Raw genomic sequence first — 13,686 nt, 5'->3', positions numbered from 1 at the left:
TGGGACTCATTGTGGAATTCATTGAAATGAACTCTGCCAGTGAGTGCATCTTACACATTTTGTCAATCTCTTTTAAAATGTTAACCATCAAATTTTAACCAAACTAAGAGGATCCAAATCTCTAAAGCAAGGAGTAGGAAAAGAAAAGTGAACCTTGCAGCAAAAAGATCTACAGCAAGCAAGTGAATCCAGGCAGAGGCTAAGGTCATCTCACTGGTGAACATCTTTCCTATACTAGTCAGCTGCATCAAGTACACCGAAGAAGGAGAAGAAAGAGAAGCACACGGTTGGATATAACTGTTTTGGAAAGTGAAAATTTTAATTTATGAATCAACACACACCTCCGGTAGTAAGTATTTGCTTGCAAATATCAGCCGAACGGTCTCGGGGGTCCAGGAAAGGCATAGCAGATAGGCATACAAAACCCCGAGCACATGTATGGCATGCTGCTCTCCATCGACCTTTTAGTCTGCATTTTGCATTTGCATTTTGGAGAGTGCATCAGATAATTTAACCATAGAACCCAACCCCCATATGACATGGAATCAGATAGAAGAAGAATATTAAATTTTACCAAACCAAAAATTTACATGGAGAGAAAGTTCGAAAGCATATAGGAGACTAAAGCATCCATATTGTTCACAGTGCAACAGAAACGTTATCAATTATCTATGCTTGTAAAATGATTTTCCATGGACCAAATAATAGAAGACAAAGTGTTAAGGAATTTTCCTGCAGTTAGAAACATACTAACTCAGCTTTTGGAGCAAGAACCATAAGTGTGTAAAACGGAAGTACTGCTACCGTTCCGACTGTAAAAACACTGCTAGCTAGTTGAGAGCCCGATAACCCTGCAACATAGACGTAGAAGAATGAAAACAGAGAACTAACGTGATCATCTCAAGTCTACACAAAAACGAATTAAAGAAATGACCATAGAGACTAAGAAAATTAAAACAGTGCTTTGCTTCTGCTAATAAATTACAACATCAGTTTGGTATAATGAAATAATTCATAGGGGAAAAGGAAGTTTTGCTCCCTAGATTTTTTCTCAGTTATCAATTTGGTCCTTATAGATTGATCATTATCAATCACATGTCTATAGTTTAATAACCATACAAAAGCAGTCGTCATGGTTTGACAACAGTGTAGGGAGAATGACCATGTAGCAAACAGTATTAGTTTCATAATCACATAGAAGTTCTAAACTAGAACATCTTGTTCCCCAAAGCAGAATGTTTTCATTTTCCCTACACTGTTTTTAAACTATAAAAACTACTTATGAATAGTTATGAAACTATAGGGGCATAATGGTAATAAACAACCACATGGACCAAATCGATAATTGAGGGCCAATCTAGGGACCCAAAAACAAGAGCGTTTTGACTAAAAGTTACAATGCTAACTAAATCCAAGTGCCACGTGATGATTTTCATAAGCTCAGCAGCCAGAACAGTAGGAAGTTATGCATATCATATGCTTAACAACCACAGACAAATTCACCAGCAAGTTAAAACATGTGAATCATGTTTTAAAGCTATCAAGGCTTTTAAGGTTGAATTTAAATGGATCTTTTGGGTCGCAGTTAAATCAAACTGGCGTAACAGAAGGGCAAGAATTCGGAACAACAGTGAAGATAGCAAAGATCAGCACCTACATAAAATTTCTAGACACAAAGACATGTAACAGAAGGGACAACGAGGATAGTTGGCCTCTCAAACTTGAAAGAAGAAAGCAGAGTAGGTCAAAGCAACAACCATTCAAAACGGTAATAATGTCGAACATCATGCGTTAACTGAACTCCTCACATGCATATATCAAGCACATAATGGGAAAGTGTCAATAAAAAACACATGATAATCCTTTAAGAGTTCACAAAAGATGGAATGATACGTAAGTATCTGTAACAAGCATCAGCTAATTTTATGAACTTTTGAGCATGTACCAAATGAGTTGTTGGTTATCTTTTTTATAGTTAAATGTCATAATTTATGAGATTAACATCAAATTATATGGATTTTTCAAGACCATCCTGTATTATTCCTAACATTATTTGCCATTCATTTTTGTTTTGTTGGTAACCAGTTAATGATATGACAGCTTGCAATAAATGAAATTATATTTATGGGAATCCACGGGCAAAACTCATGGGCTAAATTTACTGCTTACGAGTAAAGAAAAACTTTCAGCAAAGAAAATAAAAGGAAACTTAAAACAGAACCTGGAACTTCTATTATTCAAAGCATACATACAATAATGGAATATGTGTGCAAAACCAAATTATTACAAACTTGGGTAAAGCCCTTGAACTTTAGAAAAGCACAAGATGCATGATTCTTGGAATCAAAAGGAAAAACAAAAACAAAGTAGCATGAATAGTATAAAAAGGAATTACATGAAGCATATGTTCCACTGCTTTTTGAGTAAAGAGTTCTCGCTACTTTTGGTTTAACAATTAATCTTGATCCTCCAATGAAACTCCAGTCTCTGCTTAAGTTACGCCTATTTCTCACAATTCCTGCTTTAGAAAGCCCAGCATCATTGCTTCTTGTAAGAAAAGGAAACGTTTGCCCCCTCCCACTGCAAGGCTTTATAGTCTGCCACAAGTGATGAATTAATAAGTAGCAGAACCTTAACTATAAACAACATTCTTGAGTCCCGAAATATTCATTATGTTGTTTATACACAATAATGAACGATGTACAAGATTGACGGCTACCTTCCATTACAAGAAATCTTGGTTTTTCCCAGTAAAAATGAAAACTTGTTCAGATAATATTTTAAATAAAAGCTCATTTCGGTTCAATAGGCCAGTGTTCTCTGACTAGGCCGATAGTTGCAACCTCAGCTCAGCTGTAAAGCTTCGCAGCAAGCAGCCACACACTGAACTATTTATGTAGTAGGAACTCGATAACAAAAATTACTTCCAGTACAGCATGAACTTAGAGGCAAGAAGACACAGACGGAGAACTCCTTTTGAAATTTCTATACAGTCATGTTGCACCTAATATAGATCCATAGAATGCCAAAACACCAACCTCAGATCCACCAAATTTGAAAGAAAAATTTGCACAAATATGTCACGGATACAAATCTCCACCAGACAGCCAATTCCAATCATAAAACGAGTGCAGAAGTTCGAAGATTCAAGGAAAAAGGCCAAAAAAAAAAAAACGAAACGAAAGCCCCGAAAGCAAAGAAAAAAAGAACTCAAGTTCGCTAGAAATTCATACAGCTGCAGAAGAAATTAGAAGCGAAAAGAACAAATCGAGCAATGGATAGCACAGAAACCGTACCTCGAATGTGAATAGCGGAGAATGGGAAAGGCAAGAGGACAAGGCCATGATGGACGCAACGAAAGATTGAATAAGAATGACCGCTTCATAAATAGAATAATGCACCGCCGAGAAAGCAAGCAAGCAGTGACGCAAGAAATTCCACCGAAGGAAGCGAAGAAGCAGGAGGAAGAAAGAGAGTGATTGAGAGAGAGAGCGCACTAAGTGGAAGCGATGAAGCATATGGAAATGGAAGACAGGTACCAGAAAAGCAGGCAACGTTCATCTCATCATGCCTGCACTATCTTTTGTCTCTTTCTGCTTTTTGGATTTTGAACCTTCTTTCTATTGGTTGCCCCGGTTCTACTAAAAGGCTTGACTTCTTTTCCCTGTGCTTTCACATAGTCACATGTTTTCTTTCCCATAATAAAGGCAAATCATTCCATGATGGATAACAGCATCAATAAGTATATATTTATTCATTTAATTTTAGATAAAATTTTAGTTTGATATTTTAATTTTAAAAAAAAATATTTTTAGTTTTTTAATTTTAAAATTATTAATCTTAAATGATAATTTTTTGTAATAATTATGGTTGTTTTAAAAATTAAACTTAATATTATAGTATTTAATAATATTTTATCAGCATTCAAGAGTTCAATATCATTATTTTTTATTACCGATTCTATGGTTAGAGGACTAAAATTTTACTTTTTAAAATTAAAAAACCAAAACGAAACTTTATGTAAAATTAAAGGACTAAAAGTGTATTTTAGCCTAATGATATTGAGTAATTTTTCCTTTGCGAAAATATAATTGAGTAAACAAGGTTTAAAAATACATAATTGAGTTTTTTTTTTTACCAGCATATATAATTGAGTAATTGATAACAATAATAGATGGCACAAAAATTGATAACAATAACAATATTGAGTAATTTATACTCCGTATAAGATCTTGTCTATTTTTTTGCCATCAAGGAAACGGAAATATCATTAACCACAAACTAATAGTACAATCACAGTATCATCATAAAGGAATATCTACAGAGGAAAAAAAAGGCGCACAACCAAATCTAAAACGAAGAGACAACAAAAATAAATTAGTCTCCTTCAACCAACTCGGGATTGGATCTAGTGGAAGGGATTAGTTTCTCACAATGTGACGAATCAATGTTCAAATTTCTACTGGAAGAGGTATCTACATTTAGTGCCCGACAGTGTCTCTTTTAAAAATTTTTGGTGTAAGAAAATTAGTTAATGCTACGAATAAATATATGAGCTTTAAAAAAAAAAATTAATATCATCAGCCTTTTGAATCCTCTTCAAACAAAACATTCTTTTGCTTTTTGAATAAATTAAGTTCTCTTGGAGCACTTTCCTTGCCTCAGTTGTAAGATCTTATCTATTGGATCTTCACATAATACTTTTATAAAATTTAATAAATATTTATGATACATTTTCAAAAATATGTTTACCTTTTTGACTGTTTCGCTTGTCCACATACCTATCGCTTATCTCCAATTAAGTGAATTTTATCTACACCCTTCAAAGGGTTATTTTGAGAAGTTGTTAAAACTCTTGGGCACTTAACATGATCTTATACTTCTACAAAGGATTTGAATTAATATTCAGCTCAAATTAAGGTCAAATATGAAAAGTTTCAAAATTCTACTATACTTTTGGACATACTTAGGTAAAACACATAATATTGAATAACTCAATATAAATAACTAGTTGTAAATATTTTCTTTTTTTCTTATCCATACTAGATTAGTGGTATAAGAGATGGAATCTAATTAAATATAAAAAGAATATAATATATAATATTTATCATCATTTATTATCTAATGGTGTTTTTCTGAATTTAATATATAATGCGTAAATAATAAACTTTGTTATTTTTTAATTTTTATTGGCTTTGAAATAAAAGAAGGTATAAAAATTAAGAGTTGATTGATTTTGTTCTTGTTTTTCACTTTTTATTTTCATTGAATAACTAATATGCAGATATTAAAAAAATTAGATAGCTAAAAAACAGATATTATAAAAATTAGTTAAGTTAATTATATATAAAAAATATAAGTTAATTAATTTTCTCTAAAATACCTCCTTTAATTAATTATATTGAAACTACCTATTTTGATAAAAATTTTCCTTTACCGGACCAGATGGTCAAACCTATCCGACTGCTGACCAGCAAGGAAGATGGATTGTTTTGCAAGGTTAAACTATTTAATGAGTCAGAATGGATTGAATCGTTTCGAACCGTCTTTTCGGAGCTAGAACGGATAATGAAAAACTAGACAGTCTAAATGTGGAAGACGGCAGAGAAGAAACATGAAGAAAGTGAACAGAAGAGAAGAACGAAGACGAAGTGAAGGAACAGACTCACTAATACATACCAGGAAAGAGAGTTGGAGAAAATAAAATGAAGGTTTCCCATAGAGAAGAAAGTCGAAACTTTTTCCTTCAATGGAGTCTCTGGTATTATTATGAAGTTGGGGTTGGGGAAGAAAAGTGAGATGGAGGCAACTGAAAAATAAGACTCCTCAACCGTGGATATCTAAGCGTGTTACCTACCATAGGTTTAGAAATATAATATAACAATATTAGTCATTTAATTATTAATTCTTTTTTGTTCAAATTATGTGAATTGATCTATTAAAATAATAGTTAAAATATTTTTAAAAATAATAAATATGTCAAAAAAATACAACTTTCTTTTTAAAAGAAAAGGCAAGAAAAAGAATGAGCAATCTAATAATTAATATTGTAGCATTTACTAATAATTAATTGGAACACATCATTCTTAAAAAACTCTCATATGCAAAAAATTAAGAGTGTAATATTATTTTTTATTGGATTATCATGTCCAACCAGACAGCCTGATCAATCTGACTGTTTGAACCGTGACCCACTCTCTTTTTCGGTTTAATGTTTAGTCCGACTTTTAAACATTGCCTTCAAGTGAATTGACATTTGACATTTAAAACGAAAACAAACCATTCAATTAACTCTGCATCTAGAACAAAACACTTGGACTCTGCAAATTACTTTGTAATGTATTCAATTGTTTTCATTGATATGACAACAGAGGGCAAGTTTTACAGGCAATTTTCCCTCAACAACATAGCAGTGCGTAAGAAGCATGATCATATATTTGGCCACATTTCTCATTGTTAGGCAAATTTATTCACTAGGTAATTAAGAGGGGAAAATTCAAGTATCCTATTTAATTATTTATGCATTATGAACCAAAGTGAAACAGGAGAACTGCATTTTTCGTTTTTCTTGAGTGAAACGAAAATCAATTAGAAATTTTCTCTGCTTTAAGTGGAGATTGATCAATGATACAATAATAATGTTCCATGCTGTATGAAATCTAAGAAAAATAATTAAGCAGCTAACAAATTTTCTCTAGTAAAACTGCTAATATATGCAGAACATTTTCATGCACCAATATGCATTTGGAATTAATTGGAAGAAAATCTCTACAATAATCAAATACTGAAATTTCTCATCAGTCCACCCTATGCTGATGTCATGTATAAATTTTATTTCTCTACCTCCTTTGCATTATCCGTAGCCCTACCACATCGTTTTATTACAAGAAATTCTCAACTTTCAATCAAGAAACCAGATCAACTGGAAATTTCAAACTCTTAAGGCATGCTTATAACCACATGTCAGCCAACGTACAACAAAGATAAAAATTTAGGATTAAAACTCCTAATAACAAGGAATGTTTCAAATATATGGTACAGTTTTAGTCTCTCACCATGTTTTACGTCTTGAACAACCCTCTAGATCTCATGTTATGAAGAAGCCTTAGCATGTCTCATTCTTTCGAACAAGAGATTGACGAAGCACACTGAAAGTTACAGAACTAGGGACACAACCATTCTTTTCCATTCTATCAAGCAAGGAGATTTGCGTCATCAAGCAAGCCTTCTTTGCAGAAACCATGAATATAGCAGTATATGTATGTACATTAAGTTGATAACCTTTTGCTAAAAGACATTGAAACATCTCTCACACATCATTTAATCTACCACTTTTGCATAAACCATCAATAAGTATAGTGTAGGTCTTCACGTTAGGTTGAAATCCTTGATTGACAATTTGCTTAAATAATAAGGTAATGGCCTTGTCGAGATGTCTCTTATACAAAATGCATCTAACAATGTATTGTAAGTGATAATATTAAGGTAAAAACCCCTATCATAAATCTCATAGCATTAGATTCTTTGCAATTTGAGCAAGCCATCAATAATACAGCAACAAATTACAACATTGGGAACCAAATTTCTAAAATGCAATTCCTTAAAAAGATTCATGGCTTCATTCACCATTTTCATCTTAAGGTATGCATTGATCAAAAGATTATAATTAAAAAGGTCAGGCGTCAAACCATTTTTTATCATCCCATTCAGAACTTTCCCTAGCTTTTGAAATCTTCACCGGCCACCAAGACTGTAAAATCAGGGTTTAGAAGAGTTCACAAAAATTCTCCGGCTATCATAAATGCATTGCAACCTTGCCCACTTTCCAGGACTATGTCAAAAACTTGGTGAATCCAAAGTAATGTGATCACCAACTTGTCTCCAGCCATGTTCTTGCTTCTGACAAATTTAATACATCAGACTTCAAAAGCTCTTTCTCCACAGAATACTTTCCCTGGGCATCAAACATTTCAGCCTTCAAATTTAGCACCTCAAACTCCGGTTGGCTCTAATTACCTTTGTACCATATAATTTCTTCTTTCAGCTCCTGAATCTGCTTTCTTCCTGAATCAAGTTGGGCTTTTAATGGGTGAGGTTTTGTTGTTCCACCTACGTTATGCATAGAAGCTGAAGCAGAAGAAAATTTTGCAGCTCCAAAATTTTTAAAAACTGCCATATATGTGTATATATTGAGAAGTTTTTGTTCTATATATATTATCTCTTTCTCTTCCTCCCTCGTGCAAAGCAAAAACAATGGCAGAGGTCAAAATGTGTGGTTGATGTTGTCATTCAATTAAGCATATTGAGCATTACTCAAAATGGGATATTTTTCATAAATCATCCAAATTTTACATCAGCTTTTCAGAAATATACAAATTAAATAAACTTTATATATGAAAAGGAGGCAGGTACTAGAATCCACAATGGACACTGAGAAGAGGCAGAACGACTTCTCTGTAAGAATAGGCATTAAATCCCTGGCACTTGTCGAGCTTCATGAGCAAGGTCAAGGAGAGACAGAGGAGGGAGAAAGAGGCATCAAGTATGAGATTCAAAAGTTTGGTGAAGGAGAGAAGGGAAGGTTTCAGAAGGAGGAGGTGGGGCTAGCAGTTCAGATTCGAAAGTGCAGGGGAGGAGTGAAAGGAAGGTGATGATGCTGACGTAGCATGACAGATGGAGTATTATGTGGCATTATATCCTATATGTCAAAGCAATCTCAGCATAGTTGACCCAACTAACAGTCAAAGTTAACTTTATTAGCGGATAGGACGACATTGATACGTTCTGTAAACTTATAGAGCGACATTACTCCAAGTAACATTTCCGAATACTCACAGCTCCTCATCGAAAACTTCCAAGGCAAAAAAATGCATCTTATCCCAAAAAAAAAACACCATCAGTTTTTTGCAAGACATTCCGAAGCTTAATATTGATCAATCTCCTAGTAAATAAAAAAACTACAACTGTAAACGGCCAAAGAAGATGGGGCAAAACACCGCCAGTAACATAGAAACAAACATTTTCATGAGTCTATACCACTATTACTGTGTGCTTGAGCCTTAGTGAGATGTCAATTAAGAGAAAACGAGGTTTGCCAAGTATCCGACTATGTATGTTCATATTTCTTTCATAACCATCAACTGCAGTGATCAAGAATGGTTAAAAATTACTGTTTCATCCTCTTGTAGAATTCTAACTTCCAGTATCATTGATAAGGTATTCCTGATAAAGAATAAATCTAAGAGGAGGATCTTCATCAACAAAACACTAAAATCTATCATCTTTTCCCCACAAAAAAATAATATTTGGGCATTTAGTTTTCATAACACTTTCACAGCATATCTTGCTTCTTCAAAGAAAGATATGCAATTTTCTCTCTGTTTTTAAAAAAAATTAGGAAGAAAATAGAAAGGAAATGGCAACACCAGGGGTATTGCAAGCCGGACATTCTCTTGTTCCCATATAAAGGAAAGTGCATCACCAATAGAAACATATAATACTTGACCACATATTAACAGAACATAACCTCACAAAAAGTCAACCACAACATCATCTAAAATTCCACATCAGTCTACTGAGTGTGCCTGTTTTTCATTTCCTTAACTCATCTACGTCATCTGTTGTCTCGTTTTTTATTTAATTTTTTTTTTTATTGCAGGGAATTTTCACCTTAAACTCAGGAAACCTGCTCACCTTGCAATATTCAATATCTCAGCCTTATTCATAACTAAATGTCTGCCTATGTACACCTAGGATCAAAATTCAAGAACATTAGATAGCTTTCCTAGGAATTGACCATCGAATACTAAACAGCCTTTCTAGAGATAAAAAATAAGCACTAAAGAATAAGTTCAATTTTGGCTGATACAATCCAAAATGGTATCAACCTCAAAATGTTTTATACTGAACATGCGTGTGAAAACTATCCACTACAATGACAATTACACATCAAACGATATTCTTGCCAAACCACTCAATTAACTGTGCAAATTCACAAACAAGCTTTTGCTAACCACTCATGCTAGTAAAACATCAATATGCAGGGAACATGAATCAGAGGCAGTATATCTCACCTTTTATTTCTTCAGCACGCCTCTATCAATCATTCTATTGATAACCTTAACGGCCTTGTCATTCTCATTTCTTTCAAGAAGGTAGTGGATAATAATCTTGAGAGCTACGGAATCAGGGAGACAATTGTTCTCTTCCATTCTATCAAGTAAGGTCACGGCTTCATCAAGAAAACCCTCTTTGCAAAGTCCATGAACCATTGCAGTATAGGTATGCACATCTAGTTGATAACCTTTGGCAAAAAGATATTGAAAAATCTTCCACGCATCATTTAATCTACCACCTTTGCACAAGCCATCAATAAGTATTGTGTAGGTCCTCACATTAGGTTGAAATCCTTGATTGACACGTTGGCTAAATAATGTAGCAGCCTTGTCAAGATGCCCCATTTTGCAAAATGTATCTAACAAGATACAATAAGTGATTATGTTAGGGTGAAGACCCCTCTCATGCATCCAGTAAATAATATCTCGTACGCTTGAAATTCTTTGTGATTTGAGCAAGCCATCAATAACACAATTATACATTGTAACATCAGGAACCAAATTTCTATGACGTAATTCCTTAAACAAATCCATGGCTTCATCAACCATTTTCATCTTAAAGCATGCATTGATCAAAATATTATAACTAAAAAGGTCAGGTGCCAAACCATTTTCAATCATCTTGTTAAAAACTTCCTTAGCCTCAATGATATTATTGGTCAAACAATGTCCATCCATCAACGCATTATATGTAACAACATCAGGTCTTTGATCACTCTTCACCATCCTAGCAAATACAGCTTGAGCTTGTACAATCCTTCCATCTTTACAAAATGCATCAACTAGGACGCTAAATGTATAAACATCTGGTTGTATGTCTTTCGATATCATTTCATTGAGTAATTGATTTGCTTGATGCCATTGATCCATGCGACAGAAGCCATGGATTAGACTACTATAAGTAACAACATTTGGAGATATCCCGTGGTCAATCATTTCAAAATAGAGATTGTGTGCATCATTAACAAGTCCTTCTTTACAAAGCGCATCAATGATTGTGCTGTATATAACTATATTGGGCTTAACAAGGTGCCTCCCCATTACTTTAAGCAATTTAAGAGCAGATGTCGTTTTCCCCATTTTACATAGCCCATTTGCTAATGTTCCATAACTAACTTCATTTAACTTCAATCCTTTTGCCATTATGTCATCGTAGAAATCTAGAGCTTTGCCAACATCTCGATTTAAACAGAGTCCTTTTATTAGTGTAGTCAAAACTACAGCGTTTGGTTGATAGCCCATCTTGAAAATTTTCCCCAACAGAGAGAAAGCAAGATCCATCTGACCGACGTGGCAGTGGCAATTGATCAAGATGCTCAGGTTAAATAAATCTGGCACGTAGCCCTTCAACTCGGCTTGGGCAAGAAGTGAGATAACCAGGGGATAATGTCTCATCTTCACTATAGACCCTAAAATCTTATTGATATATTTTCTAGAGGGAGGGGGCCGCATGTGGAGGAAGTGAGTGACTGTATCAACGGCGTCGCGGATGTTGTTGGGGTTTGGGGAGTGGGAATGAAGATAACATTTGAGAGTAAGGGAACAAGGGAAAGAGAGAAAGAAGGTACAGGTAGCAAAGAGAGGAAATTTGGCGAAGGAGAAGGAGTACCTTGCAGCAGCTGAAGAAAGCATATTTGGGATCAGATTGAAAGAGGAGTATTGCAATGCTTCAATGCTTCTTCAGTTAATCGAATGGAAAACGCACAACGATGAATCAAATCGAAGCCTGAATGGAGCGTGCAGCCGAAACGTGCTGGAAGAAACTAGAAACTGGGGAAAAATCGCCTCATAATCGGATCAGATGATACTTGGGAATTTCTCCCAAGATAAGTCCATTTTACGGTGTTTTTCGGATTTCGCCCAGGATAGTGCATTTAATCACTCGTCAATTGCAAAATTTCAGCGGGCACTCTTTTTTTTTTTTTTTTTGTGTGTTTTGGTTGATATTTAATCAAGACTTAAAATTTAAAATATATGAACAAACACAAGCGCGCGCGCGCGCGCACATATATATATATATATATATATGTATGTGTGTGTATATGTTCTAATCATCATATTTTTTAATTAAAATATTATAATACGTCGTTGGCAAAAAAATATACATACCTTTTAATATATCCACCGGTCATATATAGTTCTTGGTAAAAATATTACGGTTAAGGTACGCCTAACACCCCGAACTATTTATTCAGGTGCGTCCAGTGGTCTAAAATAATTTTGGGTGTATCAAGTATCCTAAACTAATTAAAATGGTACGTCCATATCCCAGGTTAACAGAAATTCTATGTTTAATCGTTAGTTTTCTAACTCAATTTAAAATTGACCCTAGATATTCTAAATGGTAGACATATGGACATTTTGATGTGTATTATTTTTACTCAAAATTGAATTTTTTTTTTGACCGGCACTCAAAATTGAATTTATTTCCTTCCTCTTCTTCTAAATAAATTGACTTTTGAGTAAGAATAATACACATCGGGTGCCCATGTGTCTATCATGTACAATATATGGGGTCAACTTTAAGCTGAGTCAGGAAAGTAACGATTAAACATAACATTTCTGTCAGCTTGGGATATAGACGCACCATTTTAATTAGTTTAGGACATTGGATGTATTCAAAATTACTTTAGGCCACTGGACGCATCTAGGTAAATAGTTCGGGATGTTGGGCGCATCTTAACCCAAAAAATTATCATCATATTGTGATTTTGCTAAAAGATATTGCCTTCGCTTTTTAGGGGATGTTTGACAACCTTGCCAAAATCACTTTTAGAGTTCAAACTATGGCTTTAAGATTTAGGTTGCCAAACACCTCACATTTTTATAAAACCATGGTTTGGCTCCAAAACCATGGTTTGACCCACCCAAACCATGGTTTCATGAAAAGCGAAAAAAAGTTGCTTGTGGAAAATATGGTCCTTTTTTTTTTACGTTGTAATACTATCTCTGATTCTTATTATAAGAGTTAGTTAACTAATTTGAGTAGATTAAGAAAATTAGTTAAGTTAATTATTTGTAATAATTAGTATTATTTTTTTTTCTAAAATACTCTTTCTAATTATATGTACTAACTAGAAGTACTATTTGATGAACTATTTAACATGTGTAACTATTATAAGGATTATTTTGGAAAAAATAGATAAATATGATAAACAAAATAGATTAGGGTTTTATATTTAGAATTAAATTGAATATCAAAACAACTCTTATATTAAAAATCGGAACTAGTATGTTGTTAAAAAAACTAGCTGTAAAAAAATGTTATCGGATTTCATATTTAAAATCTTTAAGAAAAAATAATATTTTTCAATTGGCAAAAACATAATCATTTTTCTAAAAATATATTTAATCTTATATTTTATAAATACATATACACATTAATTATTTGTTAATTATATTATTTATATATTATTTATTATGTTGGCAAAAAAATATATTATTAACAAATTTATTATTTCAAATAAAAATATATTATAAAATCTATGTTTTATGTAATTATCATATTAACATATGTCTTTTTAGTAATTTGTACATATGAAAAATACTTCTGATAATAACTATCCAAACA

General features: G+C 33.4%; 1 protein-coding gene and 1 pseudogene across 4 annotated transcripts; both read right to left on the bottom strand.

The window, feature by feature from the left end:
- Positions 1-99: 99 nt before the first annotated feature.
- On the bottom strand, positions 100-3,547 carry LOC114750649 (protein ABA DEFICIENT 4, chloroplastic-like; annotated as a pseudogene).
- Positions 3,548-6,852: 3,305 nt separating this feature from the next.
- On the bottom strand, positions 6,853-11,816 carry LOC114750623 (pentatricopeptide repeat-containing protein At1g62930, chloroplastic-like). Of its 4 annotated transcripts, none has more exons than XM_028939240.1 (2): positions 10,074-11,816; positions 6,853-6,898 (listed from the first exon to the last, which is right to left on the bottom strand). In XM_028939240.1, exon 1 carries the CDS (start codon positions 11,745-11,747, stop codon positions 10,077-10,079), a length of 1,671 nt encoding a protein of 556 aa, XP_028795073.1. In that variant the 5' UTR covers positions 11,748-11,816; the 3' UTR covers positions 6,853-6,898; positions 10,074-10,076. The 4 variants fall into 4 exon arrangements, with proteins under 4 accessions (XP_028795073.1, XP_028795053.1, XP_028795058.1 ...); XM_028939220.1 differs by having other exon boundaries at positions 6,869-8,109; XM_028939225.1 differs by having other exon boundaries at positions 6,869-8,064.
- Positions 11,817-13,686: the final 1,870 nt, after the last annotated feature.

The sequence above is a fragment of the Neltuma alba genome, unplaced genomic scaffold, assembly GCF_004799145.2.
Source record: "Neltuma alba isolate B1F8T4 unplaced genomic scaffold, ASM479914v2 tig00001104_pilon, whole genome shotgun sequence".
NCBI classification, from domain to species: Eukaryota; Viridiplantae; Streptophyta; class Magnoliopsida; order Fabales; family Fabaceae; genus Neltuma; species Neltuma alba.
This window is presented reverse-complemented; position numbering and strand designations above follow the sequence as displayed.